The 23,918-nt window shown below is 48.1% G+C and overlaps 1 protein-coding gene across 10 annotated transcripts in view; it reads left to right on the top strand.

The window, feature by feature from the left end:
* KCNQ2 (potassium voltage-gated channel subfamily Q member 2) overlaps positions 1-23,918 on the top strand; it is a 55,593-nt gene that overhangs the window by 14,680 nt on the left and 16,995 nt on the right. For 4 of the 10 annotated variants that reach the window (XM_065754124.1, XM_065754127.1, XM_065754123.1 and 1 more), the window contains exons 2-10: positions 3,863-3,953; positions 4,414-4,540; positions 5,612-5,787; positions 6,414-6,539; positions 8,906-9,016; positions 9,554-9,649; positions 10,296-10,390; positions 16,699-16,767; positions 18,657-18,686. In XM_065754124.1, coding sequence (XP_065610196.1) covers positions 3,863-3,953; positions 4,414-4,540; positions 5,612-5,787; positions 6,414-6,539; positions 8,906-9,016; positions 9,554-9,649; positions 10,296-10,390; positions 16,699-16,767; positions 18,657-18,686 — 921 coding nt within the window. Of the gene's footprint in view, positions 1-3,862; positions 3,954-4,413; positions 4,541-5,611; positions 5,788-6,413; positions 6,540-8,905; positions 9,017-9,553; positions 9,650-10,295; positions 10,391-12,917; positions 12,948-16,698; positions 16,768-18,656; positions 18,687-23,496; positions 23,551-23,918 lie in introns of all 10 variants that reach the window. The other 6 variants (XM_065754128.1, XM_065754126.1, XM_065754122.1 and 3 more) reach the window with 3 other exon arrangements.

Raw genomic sequence — 23,918 nt, 5'->3', positions numbered from 1 at the left:
AGGATTTGGGGGTTGGGGCAGATGAGGCCATTTCTGCTCTCTGTGTTACAAACAAGAGGGAGAGGCTGGGGGAGCTCTTCAGGAAGGAACCTTTCAAATGTGGTGGACATTGAGGGGAAATTTGTATGTCAGTCCATAGCCTGTCCTTTCCATGGGGAAACATGGTGCCTTGACAGAGGGAAGGCAGAAAAACAATGGTGCTTCTGGTTAGGGCAGGGACAGTGTGTATCATCAGGAGCCCTTGGACAGCCGTGGCAGTGTCAGAGTTCTGCTTCTGATTCAGTGGAGATTCAAATTTAGCTGTAAGTACTCCTGTTCTGAGTGCTAAAAGGCTCTTTACAGTCTCGGTTTATCCTCAGTTCATTTTTTCCTTCCACCCTGGTTTATTGTCACTGCTGTATTTTGAGGCCTCTGATTTACACCCAAGTTTCAGATACTTGAAAGCCAGCATCTTACAGAGACCACAGCAAATGAATTGCTGGGATTACAGCTGGATATAAGCATTTTTGGTTTTATTTTAGCACAATTATCAATGTCTTGTTTATATCCCCAAAGTCATTTTTAAGTGTTTTAAGTTCTCTTCTATTGTGTGGCTCTCAAATGTCTGGAGTGAAATACTCCCTCCTTTCCAGCGTTACTTGTTCTAATTAAACAAATCATTAATTCCTTCCCCACTTCCATGGGAAGGCAGCAAAGCATGTAATGAGCCTGTTGCCTTGTGCCACCATCCCCAACACATCCCAGCATCCCTCTGATTCCACTGATGCTCCATGTAAATGGGTGTGCAGGTCCCAAGGGAGTGTCTTTTGGGAGGCAAATGAGATTAATAACCTGAAAAGATCTCTAAGGATTCTGTATTTACATTTACCAAAAATAGAGAGTGAGAAAATAAAAACCTTTCACATTCCAAGTCATTTTATTTATATATTAGTTTACTTGTTTATTGGAGCGAGAGCTCACTTGTTTTTTCTACACAAGTTTTGTGCCAAGATTTATAATCTGGAATAAGAAATGTGCCATGGGTGTTGTAAGTTGACGTAACCTTTGGACAGAAAACCAAACTTTGGAGGACTTTGGGTTTCTTGGTGTTAGCAGCAGTCAGATTTGCACAGCTGAGTCTTTACTGAGCACGAAGGTGGAGACAACTCCAGAAGTGTCTGTCCCCAGCAGCTCGTAGGCTGCTGCCAGCTCTGTCCCTCCTCTCACCCATGGGAGGGATGGAGGTCCAACAGCACTCGCTGTCCTGGTCCAATTTGGGGTTGTTGTTGCCAGCTCTGCTGTGTGGGGCTCAGCTTGTCTGCTTGGGGGGGAGGATATTGTCTTCTGCCCAGCTCTAAGCAGAATTGGCATCTTTAATGTAAATATCATTACATGGAGCCTAATTAACGTTTCTTATTGCACATTAACATTACCCAGAGTCAGGCTGCGGACATAATTTGCTTTGATTAGATATGTAGCTTTAAAAATTAGATTCATCCCAACCTCTATGCCGTTTACTGGCCTGTTTTCCTTTCCCTTGCTATCCATTATGAGCTGGAGCCCAGTCCTGCACTGTCTGGGTGGATTAGGTGAAATGAAAGCAGAGTCTGCCTCCCACTGCCTGGCCTCCTTGAGAGCTCAGAGGGTGCTCCCCACCTCAGCATGGACACAACTCAGCTTTTTCCTTCCATCCCACACATATAGGAGAGCTGCAGAGCCTTCAGAGCTTTCCAGGAGCTGTGCAAACCCTAACTCCATGAATGCAGTTGAAAAAAGTTTCAATCCCTGAGTCTACTCTTCAGCCTTCCAGAGGTTTGGGAAATATGGGTTTGAGCAGAGCAGCTGCACATCACCACGGAGCTATTTTGGGATGCTTATGAAGTGCCTGCATCCTTTGGTGGCAGGACCACTCCTCACCTGCTGGCTGAGCATCTCCATGGGGAAGCAGAGAAGAGGGATGGGAGCTGCTGCCCTATGAGGTTTTGCCTGTGAAGCAGCCCTGGCTCACCCTGCACAGCTGCAGCTTACACAGGGCACAAGGAAGGTGTTTACCAGCAGGCATGTTGGACCCCATCTGTACAAGATCCTTATCTGTTGGGTTATGCTTTCAGCTCATGTTGAAATGGTAAAGCACTGTCTTTTCCTTCCTTTTTTCTTGATCCATTTGAAGCATCTTCCTTAGTAAACAAGGTGTGCACATCTGCTCTGATGTCAGCACTTCACTTTCAGCACCTGTCTGAGCATTTTATTGTGATATTCAGCCCCAGAAACACAACCCACGCCCTTCCTCTTCAATCAGAATACGTAGGATTTTCTTCTCCCCCATCCTTTCCCATGATCTATTTTTTTACCCCTCTTCTCTTTCTTCTTTCATCGATTATTCATTTGTTTCTCACTCCAGCGTGGGAGTGTACACCAAAATCTGGGCCACCCCAGGAGCGGGGCTGCCTGACCCATTTGCAGCTCCCTCTCTTTGCACAGCCTGCAGAAACTGCTTTGGGTGAGAATGACAGTGAGTGGGACTGCAGGGGGCAATTCCTTGCTTTTTGGGGTTGTTCCAGGTCCCTGAGTACCAGAAAGAAATCAGGGGATTGTCTTGAGCTGTTCTGTGCTGCGTGGGGCTTGCTGCCGACGAAGCTTGGCCCTTATGGGGTGACTCTGAAGGTCTCTTCCCTCCAGCAGACTTGGCACTGCTTGTGGTCAGAATAAATACAGCCAGTCCCCCCCTGCTATACCTGGGCTCTGTGTTGATAATGGGCACTGTGAAGCCGCAGGCACGGCCCTGCGGTGCCTCTCTTTACACAGTGCCGAGGAGCTGTACCCGGCAGCTCAACCGTGCCTTATAAATATTTGAAAGTCAGTTTGTAGGAATGTGAGACAAAGCCAGACAGATGAATTATTTAATGCTTTGAAAGAACGCAGCTTTTAGTTCCTCTCTGTGCTGGCCTACTTCATTGTTTCAGTAAATTGATCTGCAGTAAATTAATTTCCCTTCTTTTGTTGGAGTAAGCGGCAGGCACGGCAGGTTGGTGGGAGTTGCTTCGGCCACGAGCAGGTGCCAGGACATCTCCATGGCTGCAGAGCTGGATGTCAGAAGAGAGTGGAGCTGCTGCCACCCATCAGTGCCTTTGGGCTGGCATTGGTGCACCCGTTGCCCATGCAGAGAGGATGTTTGGTGGGCACGGCCTCTGTGTGCGTTGTACCATAGAACTGTAGAATATCCCAAGTGGGAAAGGAGCCTATAGGGATCATCACGTCCACCTCCTGGCTCCACACAGCACCACCCAAAATCCAAACCTCACCTCTGTTGAATTTCCTATCTTGGGTAATCTTGTGGACAGGGGATGCTGGAAAAGCAGTCGGTGGAATTACATCTGAAGGGTTGCCAAGTTTTTCTGGCAGTGAGGATGTAATAAAGGAGCGTTTCCATGCTTGTTGGAGCTGTCATGACAGGGAAGTGATTTCAGAGGCTATCAAAGCCACGTGCTGGGAATGGAGGTGTCTCGGCACTGGCCAAACTGGGTCTGGTCCAGTGGGTCCTCCCACGCCCAACCCTTCCTGTTCATAGCACTGGGGATCCACGTTCCCTTTTGCAGATTGGTTCTCCCCCACTGTTAGACACAAACCCGTTGACTGGTTGGCAGAGCTCAGTCCCAGCATGTTCCCAAGAGCGACTGCAGGGGCCTGGTGGCCTTGTTGCTGTCACTTCTTATTCCCTTAGCACCAGTAAGAGGTATCCTTGCAAAGGGACAGCGTTAAAGCAGCAGTGTGGTGAATGCTCCTGTGTGTAAGTGTCAAAACGTATGACCAAGTGTGAAAAGTTCTTGCTCTGAAGACTGATGTTCTGTCCCTCTGTATTTTTTTTTTTGTGTGTATTCTATAGTTTTCTACTTGTTTTCTCCTGCCTGGTGCTGTCTGTCTTCTCAACCATCGATGAGTATCAGAACAGCTCTGAAGGGGCCCTTTATATTCTGGTGAGTTGGGATTTGCAAGCAAAGTGACTGATGCCATATCAAAATAAAGTGAAAAATACACAAAAACAAAGAAACAAACCCCTAAATTGGAGATATTTATTTCAGGCAAGAAATTGAACTGTCACTTGTGAGTCAGTGTCTGTTGGGACCCACAATAAGGAAAGGAGAAAGATCTGCATCAGGGGACTCAGGAGTAATCTGAGCACAACATTTGCTCTGATAAAACATTTCAAAACTCTCTTCCTGATCTTTTTCTATTATTTTTCCTTTGTTCCACTGTCTCATTCCCAACCTGGGAAAGGGAAAAGCCAGTAGCAAAAGCCTGAGCTTCCCACCAGCTGGTCCTGTGGGGCAGCTCTGCGTTGTGCAGGAGTGCAGGGCTGTAGGATTTGGTCTCTAATTCTGGAGCATGCCCTTCACCACCTTTCCTTCTAGGCTGACAGCGTGTTGTCTCCCCCAGGAAATCGTCACCATCGTGGTGTTCGGGGTGGAGTATTTTGTGAGGATCTGGGCAGCCGGGTGCTGCTGCCGGTACCGGGGCTGGAGAGGAAGGTTGAAATTTGCCCGCAAGCCTTTCTGTGTCATCGGTAAGACCTGCCTCCTGCATGGGGTTTCCCAGCCTAAGATGGCTATTGAACAGCTTGCTTGCACAGCGCTGCAGTTTCTTGCTTGCAGTTTGGGGATTGCTCCTCACTCAGAGAAGGGAAAGGAGGAGCTGAGGTCCCCATCCAAGCTCTCCCATCTATTCACTCTCTCAGTGCCTCATTTTGCCTTCTGGGTGCTGAGGAGCTGCATCACAAGGGGATTATGAGACTTAATTAAATCCTGCTCATAAAGCACTAGGTGCTCCTGTAGTGTGAGGGGCCATCCGAGCACAGCAGGTGCTTCGTTTGAGGTCAGGAGTGTCAGGTGAGCTGTACCATGCCCCATGGAGCACACTTTCAGGTGTCCAGGAGCTTGCAAGGGTCACACATGGGATTTTAGAGTATTGCACAGAAATTCACTCATAAAAATTGCATAGAAAAATAAGAAAGAGGGAGGGTTTCAGGATCCTGCCCCAACCCTGGAGGTGCTCAAGGCAAGGTTGGATGGGGCCCTGGGCCACCTGACCTAGTGATTGATTTGGTGGTTGGCAACCTTATCCATGGCAGTGGGGTGCAACTGGAGTTATCTTTCAACCCAAGCCAACTTATGCTTCTATGATCCTTGGATTTGGGATTTATGGTACGAGGCTTCTTGGACTCTTGCTTGGATTTTCTTTCCTTGAGCAGTCTGGGGTTGCTAGGGTGAACCTCTGGGTTTCGTTCCCTGTTTAGACAGGGGAGCTCACATCTCTGGGCAGCATGGTGTCACAGCAGCTAAAAAAATGCCTGGCAAGGACTTAGCCCAGCTTAGCCCTGGATCAGAATGCAGTCGCGTGATGTTGGACACGTTTTCTTGGGAATGATGAGTGTAGAGAAGAAAACTAGAATGTTTCCATCAGGTGTGTAGCCGTTCCTTTTGTCCAGTTAAGGTTTCTGCTGTGTCCCTCTGGCACCAGGTATCACAACACCGCTTCCACACACGTCCTTCTGCTGCCATTGGCAGTGGGAGTGCCGTCCCCGTTGGTGGTGCTCCATCAGCACGTCTCCAGCTTTCAATGCCCTTTGTTCATGCAGACATCATGGTGCTGATCGCATCCATTGCCGTGCTGGCAGCGGGCTCCCAGGGCAACGTCTTTGCCACCTCGGCGCTCAGGAGCTTGCGCTTCCTGCAGATCCTGCGCATGATCCGCATGGACCGGCGGGGTGGCACCTGGAAGCTGTTGGGCTCCGTGGTCTACGCACACAGCAAGGTGAGCAAGCCCCAAGCAGGGACGTGGAGCCACTCTTTTCCTTGCCTGGGTTTGGTTTCCCATCCCCCACCCCCCCAAACATCTCACAGAGATGGAATGAAAGGTCCCATAGAGCCCTCCAGCCAGCAGAAGAGAAAATTGGGAGGGAGGTTGGGATGTTAGCAGGGAATGACTTGAACACAGTGACCACCTGCACGCTGAGCTCGTTTCAAACAGTTAGCAATTAGCTGGCAGATTTGGGGGCTCGTGTTTCAGTTTTAATTTCTGTGTGGGCTGGCAAAGTAATTATGTTTTCATTTCTGTTCCACGTCTTTAAATACTGGAGCTGTGACTGCTCCCTTTCCTTCTCCACTCGCTGTGGTGTTTTAGGTGATGTGCTCTGCAGGGTGGGGGTCACCCTGTGAGTGCTGCGGGGCACCACCACTGTGTGGGCCCATCTCAGATGTCCCCTCTCTGCACTGCACTGAAAATCAGCACTTCTGATCTCCAGCTGAAACCCAAAGCCTAAACATGCCCAAACGCAGAGAAAGTTCAGCTCTGAGGCCAACCGCAAGCAAGTGGCTCAGCTTTCGGAGATGCACACCAGGATTGCAATTACTCTATTCTATCCCTTAATGATCTTGCAGGAGCTGATTACTGCCTGGTATATTGGCTTCCTCTGCCTTATTCTGGCCTCTTTCCTGGTATACTTGGCCGAGAAAGGAGAAAATGAGCACTTTGATACATACGCAGATGCACTCTGGTGGGGTCTGGTAAGTAATTTTCATGGAGCAGCTGCTGGTTATTAAAATAAAATGTCCATTAACCCTCCATCTTCTATCACTTATGTGAGGAATCAGCTTACAGACTGCTTAGTTAACATTTTTATTAAATGGTTTTAGGCTACTCTGTTTAGCTAAATTTCTTAAATAAAGCTTGTAGGAGATGCTATGGGATCACATTTCTTGAGCTAGCCGGGGCAGCACAGCGAGAGGGGGCTGGTGTGCTGCTCAGCCATGGGACTTGTCAGTGTTGTGGCAGATCTAATGAGGCCTCTGTGGTCATCGTGATTACAAATATTGCCACCTTTCCTTCTTGATCATCATACCTGAGCTGTTAAATGCACAGGACTATATTTCATAAATTGAATACGTTCTAAGTACCAGGAAAAACTTCAGTGCTGAAAGCACTCCCTTTGCAAATCTTTGCTGACAAAAAAGGAAAGGGCAATACTTTCAGTTTGCTCTGTGTGCGTGGGAATTATTGGATTACTCAATTAACAAAGGGAGAATTAATGACGTTCTAATCTCCTTGCATTATTGTTCTTCTGCTCTGGCACTGCAGTGCTGGTCTGGCCTTGATTACAAAGCATGTAATGAAAATCCCAGATCTGATCAAATCCCAATAACAGGCTTGGGGAAGAATCGGCTCATCAAGCAGCTCCTCTTCTTCAATAAAGGGAATGAAATGCTGTTAGGCAGTGAATTGCTTTTCAAGCCCCTTGGTTATGACAGAAAATAAAAACAAAGCCCAATTTGACATAACTAGGAAATAAACAATAGGGGAAAGCTGACAGCCCAGATCAGAGCTCAGCATGGGGAAAGCAATGGGCAGAGCTGTCCCTTCCCAGGCTGGAGAGCCACATGCAGAGCTTCTCAATTCGTTCCCCATTTCAGGACATGTTGGTGCACCACGTGGTGTTGCTTCTGTCCATCTGTGAGTGATATTTCAGCCTCATTAAAATGAGCAGATTTTGTCATTGTCCAGCTCACAGCTCCAGTACCACCATGCTAAGATACGAGCTGAACAAAATCACCTCTTTGATTTAGGAGTTTGTATCCTGATTTTACCTTGGTGGCTCCAGATCCTTGCAGTTGTCTCTATAAATTGTAAAAAAAAAAAACAAAAAAAACAAAACAAAAAAAAAACAAAACAAAAAACCAAACACAAAAAAACATAACCCAACTTTGCAGTGATTAAAGAGTGAACGTTGCTTCAGCTCAGTGTTTCAGCACGGAATAGCCACGTGGACACATTTTACTAAATGCTTTGTCAAAATGGCAGCTAATTGATAGGGCTTTTAGTGGGTGCTATTAAACAGTGCTCTGGGATTGGGCTTCCATTTGGTTAAAGCAGTTTTGCTCCAGGCTGAAGGTGTGAGATTTCTGACAGCACATCATTGATATGAGGACACTGCCACTCCTGGAGACAGCTCTGTCATTGGGGACTGTGGGTCAGGGACCTTGGGTCCTTTGGGCAGAATTCTCCTTGAAGATGTCCCTGTTGTGACAGTCCTCCATGCCCTGTGTGTCCCAGGCTATTGAAGCTCTTTCCCAATTCTGAGAGGGTGCCCAGCATTCCCCATTTGTGAGGTTCATGGGCTGAAGCAGGGGAAAAACACCTTTTGCTGCAGTTTGAAGCTCAAGGGTTTTTTGTTTCCAGCAAATCTCTCCGCTCCTTCCCCAAAACACATACAGCAACTTGCCAGCCTCTCTTGGTGCATTACATTAATACTGAGGAGGAGAAAAATACCTCTAAATTAGGTTGTACAAAGCAGCCTGTTGGGCTAATGTGCTGTTTTTAAGCAGGAAGGGAGACTGGCTAATAAGCACTGCTGGGAAAATGGGTAATAAACAGCGTCAGCTCTTGATGTGTGCAAATAACCTTGATGTCTTTTGAGATGTGCTGAAGGCGGGATGGCCCCCAAGCTTATCTGCTCCCCACCATCTGCTTGGGGAAATTTGGTGACCTTGCTTTATTTTCTTTTAGTATTTTATTTTAGTACTTATTAAAAACAAAAAACAAAAAAAGATGGAGAGCAGTTTTTTCACTGGCAGATAGTGGTAGGACAAGGTGGGGAGGGGAATGGTTTTAAACTAAATTAGAGGAGATTTGCATCAGATGGAGGAGAAAATTCTTTACCCAGAGAGTGGTGAGGCCATGGCACTGCTGCCTGGAGAGATGTAGGTGTCCCATCCCTGCAGGTGCCCACATCAATGGATGACCCCTGTGCAGCCAGGTCTATGGGAGCTGTCCATGATAGTGGCTGGAGCTGGGTGGGCTGTAAAGTCTCTTCCAAGCCAAGCTGTGTGATTTAAACTAAACAGCTGTGTGACTGAGGGCTGGGTCTCTCTTGCAGATCACCCTGACCACCATTGGCTATGGAGACAAGTACCCGCAGACCTGGAACGGACGGCTGCTGGCTGCAACCTTCACGCTCATCGGTGTTTCCTTCTTTGCTCTCCCAGCTGTGAGTGTGGGCTGGGCTGGGTGGGCAGTGGGGGGGGCTGAGCAGTTACCTTAAGGTCAACCTGTGGCTTCGTGTGCCCCAGGAACTCCCAGGTTCAACTGCTTGGCTGCTTCTGAGTCAGAAAAGAAAAAAAAATAGTAGAGGGGGCAGGCCACAGTGCTTATGAGCAAACAGGATGGAAAATGCGGATGTAATTCTTCACAAGAGAGATGGAAAACGTTTATTGAAGTGAAACCGTATTCCTGCTGCTGTTCCTAGGGGTGGCTGTGCCATTTCAGTAAATAACCCTGCTCCCTTTTGCAGTGTGTTGCACGGATCTGATTTTCCCCCATAGGGGTAATTTGCTGTGTGCTTGTGTGATACGGATGTTTTGTGTTTTATCAGCTGCTTTTACCAAAGCAGCGAGCACCAGCAGAGCCCCTGTTTGTGGCTGCCCTTGGTTGAGGGCTCCTTTCCTCATGCCTTTGAAGCAAAAATGAGGTGGAACAAACCTAACCCTCTCTAACACCTGCTAATTGCACAATTTCATTTCCCCAGGGCATTTTAGGTTCGGGGTTTGCTCTGAAGGTTCAGGAGCAGCATCGGCAAAAGCACTTTGAGAAGAGGCGTAACCCAGCAGCAGGCCTGATTCAGGTTAGGAGCTGGGAGCCTCGGGGCGGCATCCTCCTGATGTTGGGGTCTGAATAGACTTTCAGGAGCAGGGGAGGAGAAAAACAGGGATGCATGTCTCAAGCGTGAGACAGCAGCTGGTGGCTGGTCTTGTCTGGGAACAAATGCCAGGAAGGTAGCCATAGGGATGCAGCATATGTGAAAGGCAGTGTGGGGGAGAAAAGGAATGAAACCCAGCCCAGCACAGTGAGGCAAAATACACTGGGACAGTCTGCTTTCACCAATTATATATATTTTTTTTTCAAGGAGAATATTTATACTGATAAAAAGCTACAACTGGGAGCATTTTCTTCGTGCTAACAGATGTCTGCACAGAAGGCTGGCCTTGGCAGATAACTTGGAGATTTGCAGTTAGATTGGTTTTACACGCTCCTGCTCCCCTCTCTCCAAATTTTGTAGCTCCCCAATGCGCAGCAGCAGTGCTCCTGACAGCAAGTGCCTGGTTGCTGCAGCATCTTTAGCTGTGATCAGTGGCATTATGGTCTTACCCCAGTTGTGTCACATGTCAAGGAGAAGGCAAAATGTCAGACCCATAGATAGCAGAGAGTCGGTGTTGGTAGGTGTTTATCCAACTTAGCCTACATTTCCAGCCCACCTTGTCTCCTCCCAGGCTGCGTGGAGGTTCTATGCCACCAACCTGTCCCGTACAGACCTGCACTCCACCTGGCAGTACTATGAGCGCACTGTCACCGTCCCCATGTACAGGTACCTCCTCCTCTTGCTGCCCACCTCGTGGTGCCAATGTCTCTGTGTTTATTTTTGTTACCTGGACTTAAGAGTTTTATCATTTATTTAAGTTTTTTATTCATTTAAACTTTTCATTTATTTAAGTTGTAAAAAAAATTCTGTAGCTCATAAGAGCCGGAATATGTCTTTTCTTTCTAAGTTTGTTGTTTTTTTTTTTTTGCTTTGTTTTATTTTGTGTTTCTTTCGGCCTCAATTTTAATTTCCCTGTTATTTTTTTTTTTCTTTTCATCTCTGTGTGTATGTACGTGCTCTTCTTTTTCACCTTTATTTCTCCACGCCCGGGGTAGTTACGTTGTGTTGTGACAGTGCCGTGCCCAGGTGTGAAGACTCCAAGCTGCCCTGGACCTAGGTAAATGCTGCCTTGCCCTGCGTGCAGCAATTCGCGCTGCTCCGGCCGGGCTCTAATGGTCCTTCTGCCTTTCAGCACTCTTCTGTCCCTCTGGGCTGCCCTGGCACTGTCCCCAGGTGCATTTGGCCTTGATCCCAGTTTCCTTTTCCTCTTCTCCTTTCCTTTTCCTTCCTGGGCAGCGCTGTGCATTCCTTTCTGGTGTGTTTTGAGACTGCCCAGGTCTCTCTGGATGGTGTTGGTTGGATATTCCTGCAGCTTTGGAAGGGTTTTGGGGGGCACGAAGGGGCTCCTTGAGCTCCCACTCCATGTGGTGCAGAGCTGTTGTCCAGTGCTGGGTTGTGCCAATGCTGATGCAAAATCCCTGTGTGTTCTCTGTGTTTCTTGGTGCCTTTTAGCCATTTGAATGCATTTCCCAGGGCAATCATTAGTCTGTGTTTGAAGTGTTAGCCAGCCTGTTTATCCATCTTAGATGCCTGTTGGAATTCACGTTGTCATGGTCAGTAAGTTGTCGTTGGATTCATTCCCAGTGTGTGCCTGATTGGTTGTTTGCTCCCTAAAGATATTATAAACTGACATCAAGATTTTGCTTTAAGGAAAACAAAACAACAACAACTCCATGAAACAGAACCAAACTGTTTCCCAATAGCATTAAAACTTACTCATCCAACTGTGTCCCACCTCTGCGTTGGCTGGGACCAGCTGCCAAGAGGAGGAGGACCTGACCCAAAGCCCTCTGCAAAGCACACAATGCTGACATTGGCTTCAGTGGGCTTGGTCATGGTTATACTGCTCTCGAAAATCCCAAACCTAGTATGCAGCCAGACATACAGGGGCACCCTTTGGTGTGAGAATGAGTGCATCCACCACTTCCCTGGGCATGGGGCTCTCTGCTCTCTCAGCTTCACCCTAAAACTCCCATTGCTGTCTGTGACCAGGCAACCTGAACATCACCTGGGAGGTGAGCCCTGATGGCTTCAGCTCTTTGGTTGATTTTTTTTGTTTGTTTTTTTACCAATCAAGCAGTGAACTTCTTTTTGAGTCCGTTTTGGATGTGTTCAACTGAAATCATTCAAAATACTTTTCCCCTGATGTACAAGGGGGGTATCTGTATGTTCTGGCTGCCGCTTCCATCTCTCACACTGCCCATCTACCCTTCCTACCCACTTCCCTAAGCCAGATGGTGTGCACCAGCTGCTGCACCCTGAGCCCAATGACATGGTGTTGGCTGCTGCATGCAGCTGAGCTGCAGGCCATGCTTGGGAACTGGGTAGGGGGACACAGCATCCCCTCTGCCAGAGGTGAGCTGCAGTCACTGCTGACTTAACACCTTTTCTGTTCAACATTGGGATGCTTGCTCCTCATAGCAGGAGCCCTGTGACTTGAGCTTGTGTCTTTTCACAAGGCACCTTTGAAAAGAGGGTCTGTTTGGTGGGGAAAATTGGTAGCTGTGACTTGGAAGAGCTTGTGCGTGCCCAGAGCATCACTCAGAGCACTGCAGGAGAGCTTGTCTCTCTCTGCTGGGGATAATAGGGTGGGCTCTGAGAGCATCTCAGCTTGGATGTTGGAATTCCAAGTGTGGTAGAGCAAATCTGCGATGTACATATGGCTCCTATATAAAAAACAAAACCACCACCAACAAAAAACAACCAAAAACAAACAGCAACAACAGAACCCCCCAAACTTACCCTTTATTATCACCTCAGTGATCAGGATATTGTTCTCAGCCATGTTCATTTGCACTAAGAAAAAGTTGTTGAAATATCAGTTTCAGTACACACTGGAGCTCCTTGGAGCCATTCTCATGGTCCAAGGAGCCTCTGGATGGTGGCAATGAGAGCTGTGGATTCCTCCCTGATGATCTCTCAGACCTCAACCCCCACATTTTCCCTGCCCCGTGGTGCCTGTTTGCTTTGGGAGCGAGGTGCCAGCAGCCTGTCTCATGGGTGGCAGCGATGCGAGGAGCAGGGAGCGAGCTCAGCCTGCACTGGTGCTCACCCGCAGCCTGGTCCCAGCACGCCTGCTCCCAGGGTGCACTTGGTTCATGTGCTAATTTTCTTTGTTCTGTTTCTTTTCTCCCTCCCTCCGTTTTTCTTTCTCTTATCCCTTTGGTTTTCTTGGGTGAAAACTCTTGAAAAGCACGCAAACGCAAACGTACGGTGCCTCCAGGTATGACGTGCATGTGACTCTGAACCGTGTGTCATGTCACTCCTTGTTCTTCGTTTGGGACTGTAACGTGCAAAGCCTTTAACTAAAAAAAAACAAACCCAGAAAGCTCTGAAGATCAGTAATTTTTTCCAAGGAGTGAGTGAAAGCCCAAACCAGACTGCCTATCCCGCTGCCTGCCCACTAACTCCATGTGCCTCCATACGTGTTTTAGCTATTGGTTTGCACAAGTGTTGGGAAACTGTCCACCAAAGTGATGATGTAAAGAATGAGAATGGGAAAACACTTGATAAGCTTGCTTTATTAACGATGATTTCTTGATGGTCTTACCAACCTCCTCCAAATCATGTAACTGTTAACAAGAATACCTCCTCATTCATACTTCCATTTCCCCTTTCCCATCACTCATGTGTGCTGCCCTTTTCCCAGCCCTCTTTTCCCATCCATCAGTGTGTCTCTTATCTCAGTGCTGTAGGAACTGTGCCCCCCAGGTGTCACTGAGTCTGCTGCCCTTAGTGGTGTGAGTGGTGTTGGTGGCACCATGGGACACATTGGTGGTAGTGCAGAATAAAATTGCAGCAGTGGCTGTGCCTGTTTTTTAAGGAGAATGGGAGATCAAATGCAGGCCCAGTGTGCTAAGCTGAAATGATTGCTCAGGATTTCCCCCAGTAATTCAGTCTGGTGTTTGGAAAAGGAGTGTCCCATCTCAGCAGAGTAATAATATTTTGTTTTCTCCCTTCTGTAACTGACCTGCAGCCAACCAGTTATTAGACCCAGTTGTTCCTTCTCAGAGCTGACCTTTCAATGCAATCAAACAGACGTGTGCGTGGCTGGGATGAGATTTATTACAAACAATATTATCTCAGGTTCTGCAGAAGAGAGCAGGTTTTCAGATGATGGGCATATTTTATATGAGGTGGGGACCCGAAGGTGCAGTAAAATCAATATTTGAAGATGAGGAATTAATGGCTTACGTTCAGAGACTGTGGGCCAATCTCTGTTCTTTGGGACAGCTTCGATCCTCACTAGATGCATTAACACAGATATGATTTAGTGCCTGATTTCCAAACCTGGCTCCAGTTTTCACAGACACGAGTTTCACGGCCTTACTAAATCACACTTACCACTTTGTATGGTTAATTTAGAGCAAATTGCATCTGTGATTGGAAGTGTGAGATTGAGTGCATGTTAGCGCTGTGCAGGACAGCAGCCTGCTTAGAGAACTGGGTATTTTTCTACTGCTGGAAGGAAAATAAGAACGTGATGCTTCCACTCCAACTCTCATCATAACATATTTCATAAGTCTCATAAATATTCCTTGTTATGAGGAATGACTTAGACTGGAGACAGAGTCATGGTGAGCGTGATAACCAGCTCCACGTAGAATTCCAGCACAGCATGGAGATGCATTTTAGTCCTCATCACAGTATCCATCTCATCACCTCCTCCTTCATTGCTCATACTGGGGCTGTTCAAATAAATCATCACCGTGTGTGTGTGTGCGTGCTCCTGTGCTCTGCTGTGTGCTGCTGCCTTCCTTCCTCGTGTTGTGGGCTCTCAGTGATGTCCTGGCCGGAGGCATGATGTCCCCATTGCCCCCAAATGCTTGAATGTTGTCTGTGCTACCAGGAAAAGCAATTGTACCTTCCCTTAGGCTTGGGGAATGGAGTCCGTGTGGTGTTTCTGTGTGTGGTCCTGGGAGGTGATGGGCTGCAGCTGGGTGGTCTGGTGGTGGCAAGGGATGTGCAGGCCTCACCCAGCTCCCCTTCACCAAAACACGCTTCCCTTGCTAACCAACTGGTACATGGACCGGGAGGAGAGAGAGAAAAGCACACAGAGCCCTGAGGCAGCAGGCTTCCCTTTGAGGTTCTGGTGAAGTGATGCAATGCAGAGTTGTTTCCCAGGCAGCTCTTGTAAGGGCAGGTTTGGCTGAGCACTCATTTTGGATCACATTTGGGGACTGTATGGGACTGAGTTGATGCCCATTTTTAACTCTCTTTTCAGTACAGGATTCTTTTCTCCACCATGGTGTGCACTGTGCCCATGCATACTGCAGCACCAGGGAATCTCTGTGGTTGCTTATGTCATCACCTCTGCATGGAAGCATCACTGCTGACCCACGAGGTTGTCACCTTCAGCACAACACAGACCTCGGGTTGTGAGCTAATGCAAGGGAGGGGTCCTTCTGAGACCCTGAATCCTTCCATTTAGTGAACAGGGATCCTGCATCCTTCTTTTAGTGAACAGGAACCTAAAATCCTTCCATTCAATGAGCTCATGAGGTCTTCAGCTCTGTGTTTTCCATCAGAGTCCTGCATTTGTGATCCTGGCTGGAGAACTTAGGGTTGTTGCATGTGTGGGTATGGAACTCTTTAAAGAAGAGACCTCCATAAAGGAGAAGGAGGAGTTGGACTCAATGATCCTTATGTGTCCCTTGCAACTTGGGATATTCCGTGATTCTAAAGAATAGTTGTGCACTCAGCATTAAGTGCTGAGTACATTTTGTAGCTAGCAATGCACTTAATTTTATGCACCTCTTTCTACTGTCTTGGCATCAATCTGCAATTGCTGTGGTGTGTTTGCATGGAGGCAACAGCCCAGCACTTGCACACTGCTCCAGCCTCCTCCTGACACCTTGAATGAGGAGGGTCATTAATTCATCTACTCAGGATGCACTCTCCTCTGAGTGGAAGTGAGCACAACTGCACTGCAGAGCAGAGCGAAGTTTTTCAGCCCTATTTTTACTCTTTCCTCCATCCTTAAGATTGGAACATTTTTTTGACTGCCTCAGTTCTGTGATTGCTGAATCTGTTCTGCTGAACAGCCATGGTTTTGAGTGTGGGATTTGTATATGCAGAGGAAAGGCTTTTCCAGTTGTTCTTTCTTTCAGTAAGAGGAAAAGCATGAACCTATTGGTCTCTTAATGGCTTAAAAACTGCCAACAGCCCTATTCCTTCTCCTTTCCTTGCACTCTTCAGTTTGGGGCAGTTTGAGCAGATCCTGCTTCCTTCAAAGCCCATGTGGCTCCTTTTCCAGCATAAACAAACACATCCCTCCTGGGAGCTGTGCCTCTTTGGGCTGTGGGCCCATCCTTGTCACAAGCACAGCTGGGGACAGTTGCTGTGCTTGCTTTGCACCCTATAGCACAGCCGTGACACATACAATTCAGCAATACGTGCTGCTGGCCCAGAAGCAGCAAGCCATGAGCCTGAGAAAGAAAGGAAAGCCCTGGTTCAGATCCAGAAGGCCATCATACAGGGCTGTGCCTCTTCTGGGGGCAAAACCTTCTGCAGGCAGTAGGTAACCAGTAGATCTCCACCCAGCAGTGCTCTGCCTGTCCTCGCTTGCTGCCTCCTGCACCCCGCAGGATGCTCCCTGCATACATCTCACATCCTAAGAGCAGCAGGGCTGAGTGCCTCCACCACAAGGGCATCTCTCCACCTGACACCCAGCTAACCTCCTGCCACCACACCCCCTGCTGCCCAGAAACACTGCCAGGATCTGATGGTCAGGGGTGCAGTGAAGAAGACAATTTCTCTCTCTCTTGCTGTCCCAATCTTTTCCTACCACCCTGCTATAGGTCATTTTGGGAATAGCAGGTGACACCCCACCCTTTCCTGCCCCAGCTGTCCCCATTGCAGTCGGTGGCACTGAGCTGTAGTGAAAGGAGGGGGCAGCAGGCGAAGCTTCCAGGAGAGGAGGCTCTGGGATCAACTCTGTCCGAATGCTAACACTCTTTCTTCTCTCCCTGTAGACTCATCCCACCTCTGAACCAGCTGGAGCTCCTGAGGAACCTGAAGAGCAAGTCGGGACTAACATTCAGGTTAGCAGAAGCATTAGGAGAGCTTGGAAAGCTCGCACTTCTTCACTGCATTTTTTTTTCTTGTTTTTTTTTTTTTTTCCCTCCCTCCCCCCTGCCCCCTCATTCCTTCCTTTTGCGTGTCAGCAACCTTGAAGATGTGAGAGGTGTTGGCAGCCGATCCCCATGGGTTGCTCAGCAATCTTCCCACCCCTCTTCCATGCTGCCCATGCATTTCTTCAGCCTAATTTGTCTCTGGAGTAATGTTACAGCTCTTGGCTGAAGATGCAAAGTGGTGCTTTCAGAGAGTCAGCTCAAGGTGGTGTTCCTGGTTTGCCTCTGACCTTTCTGTTCCTCACTGCCCTCAGAGGATGCTCAGGCCCACGACGTGCTAATTCATTCCCTACCTTCCTTCTTTCCCTGAGAGCAGGCGGGATTTAGTGGTGAGCAAAAGCAAAGGGACACTCTCTTGGTCTCTCACCCCTGACTGAAGCACCGTGTCCCAGATTCCCATAGCTCCATAAGCAGGTTACAAAAATCACAGATCCCGCTGAGCTGGAGCACAGCACGTGGCAGTGATGGGTTGGATGTGCAGCATTTCTGTGAGCATCCTGCTGTTTGGAAACCATCCTGCTCAGCACAGCTCTGCTTCTCCTCTGGGTGAGGTTATCAATTGGCCAGAAGCACCACCACATGTTTGCTAAGTTTGCCCTGGTGAGCAACGATCACCCCAGAAGGCCAGGCATCCTGCAGCTTCAGTGTGTACTCACGTATTTCAAGCAAGGTAGGACACCCCGTTTGGTGACAGGGGCAGAGCAGAGCCCTGGGGATAGAGAAGAGATGCTGAGCTGGTGAGTGGTGAGTGGGACAGTACCTGCTCAGGCCACGTCCCTGCAGAGCACAGGGATCTGGAGACCTATGGATGGGTCAGGCTGCAGATTGAGTGTGCATGTCTGAGGCTGGGGCTGGGCTGAGCACAGAGCAGAGGACTGAAGGCATTTTTTTAGTCTCTCCAATCCTGTTTGCTCCCCCATCCCCAACAGTCAGCTGGTGCCTGGTGCCAGGGGATGCAGACCTTTACATTGCTGACATTTGCAGTCTTCTCACTCTCTTCTGGAGCTGCAAGGATGAGGCTGTTTCTTGCAGCCTGGTGTGAAGAAGGTGTGAATAGCTGAAGGCAGAACACATTTTCCTTGTTACTGCAGGGAAATGCCACCAAGATGTTGGCCAGTGAAAGGGTAACTTCTTTAGTGTGGCCATAGGTTGGCTTGCAATGTTGTGCCTATTCTTTTGTAGGTGTTCACCTCACTTTGTTCTCAAGGGCCATGTTTTTTCAGTGCAGCCCTGTGGTTTGGGATCTCAGTGGGAAACTGCGTGCAGAAACTGTTGTCCCCACTCCCTCCATGGAGTCTTTGCCAATGGCAGTAAGGATGGCTGAGGTGCCAGGACCTAGGGCCAGGGGTCTGTACCTCTTCCCAGTTTTTTTCCCACTGGCTAGGAGGAACAAGCAGGCACCCTAGGCCAACAGGAGATGCTCCAATCCTTCCCTGTGTGCAGAAATCACTCGGGGAGGTGCGTTTCCAAAGGAAGGAGGTGAACAGAAATCCTCCTGTGCTCACTGAAATCACATGGCCATGGGGTGTCTGAGTCATGCATAGGCACAAGGATGGGTTGGGAGCAGCTCTTCAGCCCTGTGCGTTGTATGTGTCTTCTTTGAGGTTGTGTGAGTCTCCAGTGATCTCCTGTCCAGGACAGAAACTCCAGGAAATAAATACTCCTTTCCCACTCTTCTGTCCACAACTTCCACTTAGTTGTACTGTTTGGTATTGTCTTTTCGTTATGTTTTAACAGTGAAGCAGCAACATCTGTTGCCACCTGACACCATGCTAATGTACTATTGCTTCTGTTTAAAGGAAAGAGCAGCAGCCCGAACCATCGCCAAGGTCTGTATCACTGCCAACACGCCATCCCCATGCATTACCTGTAGATCTGTGTGTGTGTGTGTGTGTGTGTGTACCATGTTGTGGCACCATCGAGGGAAGCATTCTAGGTATTGATGTGCTTTTTCTGTGCTGTGGCAGTCCAACGTATCTACGTGTAATGCTGGACCTTAAATCATCTCTTCCTTGCAGTCTGCCTGGGTGGCTATGAGGATAGCGAGGCTGTAGGGCAGAGGGACAGCGGTGGGTAGGGCTGCAGATGTTATTTTGGGGTGTCAGCAGGGCTTTGGTTGACGCTGCTTTTTTTTCCTTTTGTTGCTGGACTTGTAGCTGGAATGGTGTAAGAGGGGCTTGAGGCGTGCCAGTGGGTGGTGTTGCTTTGTGTCACCACCATCCAACGTGGAGGTGACTTTGAGCTCAAAGCCGTCGCCGTGTCACCAATGTGGCATCTCCCAGGCATGTTGGGGCTCTCTGGCACGGCACTGAGCTGCATGGCAGAGATAGTCCAGCCCTGCCTCTCCCTCTGAGTGATGCCCAATCCCTGTCCTGCTTTCCTTCATGTGCAGAGCGTGCTCAGCTGGTGCCCTCTGGACGTGGTGAGCACCTTCCAAGGCCAGCCAAAAATCCAACCTGAGGGAAAGCTGCTATCAGTTCATATGTCCCAGAGAAAGCAACAGGGCTGGTGTTTGGGATGCTTCTGGAAGACTTTTTGTCCTTGTAGAACTATTGAATCCTGGGAATTTTTCCTCTATTTTTTTTTCCTATTTTTTTACAGAAGTAATTTTGGAACTGAATCTCCATATTTATTCATTTTTTTTCCTTAAGGAGCAAGACACAAAACTGATGATCTATGGAGATCGTCTGCTTGGCTTTCAGGTCTTCCATCCCATATCTCAAAACTTAGCTTAAATATTGCAAATACTGAAAAATGCATGAAAGAACTAGAGCCTGGCATTTTGCAGATGGAACTTTCTGTTGTGCCTTTTAGCTTATCAGAGGCCAGAAACTAATTTTCTTGTAGCACAAAATCCATCCAAAGATGTCTGGGCAGATATAGTACCAACTAAAGGGAAGAAATTTCATCCTTCCTTCCTTTATCCCCTTGCTCCTCTTTTTTTCTGTCTTTCATTTGAGCATTTTCTTTGCAAGCAGAACCTCCGTAGCACTCCATTCCCTCCCTGCCAAATAAATCAAATCACCAAGATCATGTTTCAACAAGCCAGAATTTCTCTTTTTTTCCTACTTGAGGTCCCAGTTGGTGCAGTGAGAACAAAGGCAGCCTCCATTCAACTTGATTAAAGAAGGGAAGCTCTGGGAGCAGAGCAAGGCTGAAATCTTGGCCACCTGCCCTTGGTATCAGGGACTGCATTGTCACAGGAAATCTCTACTCAACCCCAGCAGCTCTACAGCTGGAGAACTGTGAGGACCAGTGTTCCTCATGTGGTCCCAGGTGCTGGTCTTCCTTCTGCAGGCATCTTCGTCCTCTTGCAGCCCTCATTTTCACCAGTTAGCGCAATAAGTTAAATGATAGAATATTTCTTCACAGAGGTTGCAGGTTTTTCCTGTTCATTTTCTGCAATGCTTTCTTAACCTTGTGTCACAGAAAGAAGTAAAAATAGCCTTTCACTGTCCTTATTGAAATTATTTCTTACTATATATGTCTCCTTCATCAGGGTCATTTTCAAATGATGTTTTCCTGCTCCTGTGTCCATTTCCTGCAACAGTGCTGTGTGTTATTGCTGTTCATGGAAGATAATAAACCTTGAACCCAGGCGTGCTTAAGCTGAGGGTCTGTGGCTGCCATATATGTGACAGTGGAGGACTTTGCAGATTGCTCAGTTCAGTTGCCAGGACAGAGTCCCAGCTCTTTCCATCTCTGTTTTATTAGGACTGTATCACTTCTATCTGCTCCTACTTTTCTTTCTGAGAACATCAGAGGTGTCAGGAGGGCATTTTGCACCTTTTCCCTATATTCAGGGGACCCCAAAACAGCTATTTCCAAAATAAAATCTCTGGGTCTTTCACAGTGACATTGACATCCAAAATCTCTCACCTACTTGGATTTCCAGCAGCCCCACTGACTCTTGGTTTGTCATCCTGCTCTTACAGGAGTAATCTCATCTCCTCTACTATTTCATCAATGGTGTATTCCTAGCTCTGCTTAGTCATTGCTGATCATGACTTTGAAAACTCCTTGGTTGAGTCACTTCTCCTAACAGACCCCAGCACTGCTCTGTTACTGCTTTGGCAAGTGAAGCATTTTCTCCTTTCCATTTTCATCGAAGTAAAATGTCCAGTCTCCCATCTGGGCGCAGCTGGGTCTTCTTCCTATTGCAGCTCTTTGTAGGAGTGGCTGATTTCCTATATCTGTAACCAGTTTAGTACCAGAACATTCTTACAGGAGATAGTACAGAAATGGCTTTTCTGCTGTGTTGCATCTTCCAGCTTTTGGAGTCAGAGTGGAGATGCTGGCCCAGCTTGTGGGAGCATGCTGTGCAGGACTGGCCTTGCCTTGCCAGCCTTTGGGGGTCTCACAGTTCTGCCCTCTGCCCCCAGTACTGCTGTGGCTGTGCTGATTTCTGTTGAGATGGCACTGGGAGAGCAGCAGCCTGAGCTAGGGGGATGTGAGTTATGTTAGCACAGAGGAGACTTGGGGTCAGCTGGAATGACTCTGCTGGCTTTGGTTGGGTCTTGGCATTCAGCGGGATAGCCATCGGGGAGACAGGTTATGACCTTCCTCTGTCATCTCTGTTTTGTTCTCCACCATGAGCTTTTCTGCGTCCATCTCTGTCTGAGTGCAGGGCAGCTGCGTGCTGACCTGCTGCGTGGGACGGGAGCTCAGCTCCCATGGCACAGAGCTGGGCTGCCAAGAAGAGAACAGATGCTGCCCTTTGCTATATGCTGTGGGCCCTTTTGCCCTTTTTATTTTCCTCCCATTAAAAAAAAAGCAAAAAACCTGCTTATAGAGCCTCCTCCTCTGGAAGAGTTTGATTGTTCCTCTGCTAGTCGGGTTGAAAATTCACTGTTGATTTTGTCTTCTGACTGTAATGTTCAAAAGGCAGACAGGTGGTTAGCCAGGGCTGCAGAGGCTCTTGTGGGACAGCTGTGCTCTGGATGCTCTTTCCCAGATGGCTTGGTACATATTTGAAAGCATCCATGACCAGATTTGTTCCTCCCGTATCCTCAAAAATATGGGCAGGGCAAGAAACTAAAGATGAATGAATGGGATGATCATAATAATCTGTTAATATTAGAGAAAAAGAAACAGAAGGATTCCAGGGAGCTGGGAAGCTGAAAGTCAGATTACTTTGTCCAGCATGAGTTAAGTTCTATAGGCAATGAGAGGAACCTCTTTAAAAGGTTGTCCTCAGCTGTGGTTTGTCCCCAACCCCAATGAACTCAGCAAGATCTTGGCCATCATATTGGCTGAACGCTGGACTGGGCCACTCTGTAATGTGTGTATATCTGTGCGTATATCTCTCTATATCAATGTATGTATGTGTCTGTCTGAGATGCACACTACATCCATAGCTCTGCTCAGGGCTATGACGTAGGCTTTAGGACACACCGGAGGATGCCTTTGGTTGACTCAGGGGACCCCTGCTCTCACCAACCCGGAGTTGCTGACTGTAGCTCATTAAACTGGTGGCAGAGACTCATGCTGGGACCGACAGTAATCTGAAAATAATCAGTTGCCTTTCAGGGAGCGGATTATTTGCACGGAAGGGACCGCATCTCTCCATAGGGACCCCGAGGCTCTGCATGCACAATGCCCCACAGCTGCACCGCGATGCTCAGCCCCCCGGTGGCACCATTGCTCCCTGGGGACATGGTGACCCATTGCGAGCTCCTGGGACTCCTTGGAGATGTGGGGTCCTATTATGAGCCCCCAGCAAGGAGAGGGCTGAGCTTGCGCGGGATGCGGGAGGAATTCCTGCATGTCCCTTCTGTGCCCACTGCTGAGCTCAAGGCTGAAGTGAGCGTGGGGCTTTGTGCCCTTCCCTCCCTCCCTCAGCCTGTCCATGAGCTCAGCCTGCCTGTTGGCTTTGGCTGTGTGCAGGGCCACCTTGTCACCCTGCCGCAGGCAGAGGGCTGCTCCATGGCACGAGTACCCCCCGTGGTGATGGGGGGGGATCAGTGGGCAGTGCTGGGATGGGTCCACAGAGCCAGGAGCTCCCCAGAAGTGATAGGGGACATCCGAGGAGTGGGGCAAAACCCGGTGCTGAGAGCTGATGTTCAGATGCCTTCCCATAAGGGGCTGCACCACTCTGTTTTAATGTGTCATTTTCTAAGGCCATGCTTAACCTAATAACATTACTTGTATGAGAAGTGCAAATAATTCACAGGTTAATTAGTGCTCTTGGTGATATATACTTTTTTTTTTTTTAAGAGAAACAAAGATATTCAAACCTTTCAGATGTTGCTGGGGACAATAAGTTAATTTTTTGGCTCTCCGTACTTCAAAACCAAAATATGGTCTTTTTAAAACATCTATTTAGAGCAAGAAGAGAGTGCTTTTTGTTTTCAATGCAGCTGAAAATGATCTTCCAGCAGGATTCATTCAATTGCGGATGAACTGATGCCACCAATTCAATGCAGAATGTGTCATGTCTGATAATGACATTTATTGACCACAGCGAGACACATTTCAGAAATGCCCTTGATTTCTCTTTTAATTTAACGCTCAAACGTAACAATCCTGTCATGGACCTGGCCCTCAGATCACCTGTCTTTAAACCCAGAGTCAGTAATCAAAAGTTTCCTGTCTGGCATTTGCTTCTAGGTCTAATTTTTACTCTCCCCTCATTTCCAGTAAAAGCAAACCGTGCAGAGAGTCACTATGCGGATGCTGCTCAGGAAACTCTAGGTACCACGGGAAATGCGTCGCACGGAACTAATCAAAAGCTGCACGGCTCATTCTCCCTCTACCCTGCTACCACCCGTTCTGATCACTTCTCTGCTTAATAGAGGTACTAGATGAGTAAAATAAGGTGGAAGAGCCTCCCCACTGCCTGCTCGGAAATTGGAGGCGTCCTTGTCTGCTTACTGTGCAGAACAAAAAGAGACGAGGATGGGGAATTTGGTCGAGGCCAGCAATGAAGGAGCCAGGAACTGAAGTTTAACAGCAACAAAAAGTCTTTTAATTAAAAACAAAACAAGACCCCTTCCTCCCTATCACTTCATCCCTCCTTAGGGTCCAGAGAATCCCTGCAAATTGCATTGTGCTGAATGGCA

This window comes from Cyrtonyx montezumae, unplaced genomic scaffold, assembly GCF_038088225.1.
Source record: "Cyrtonyx montezumae isolate F1298 unplaced genomic scaffold, pur_monq_1.0 scaffold_9, whole genome shotgun sequence".
NCBI lineage: Eukaryota > Metazoa > Chordata > Aves > Galliformes > Odontophoridae > Cyrtonyx > Cyrtonyx montezumae.
The sequence above is the reverse complement of the archived record's forward strand: the minus strand, read 5'-3'. Positions and strand labels throughout refer to the sequence as shown.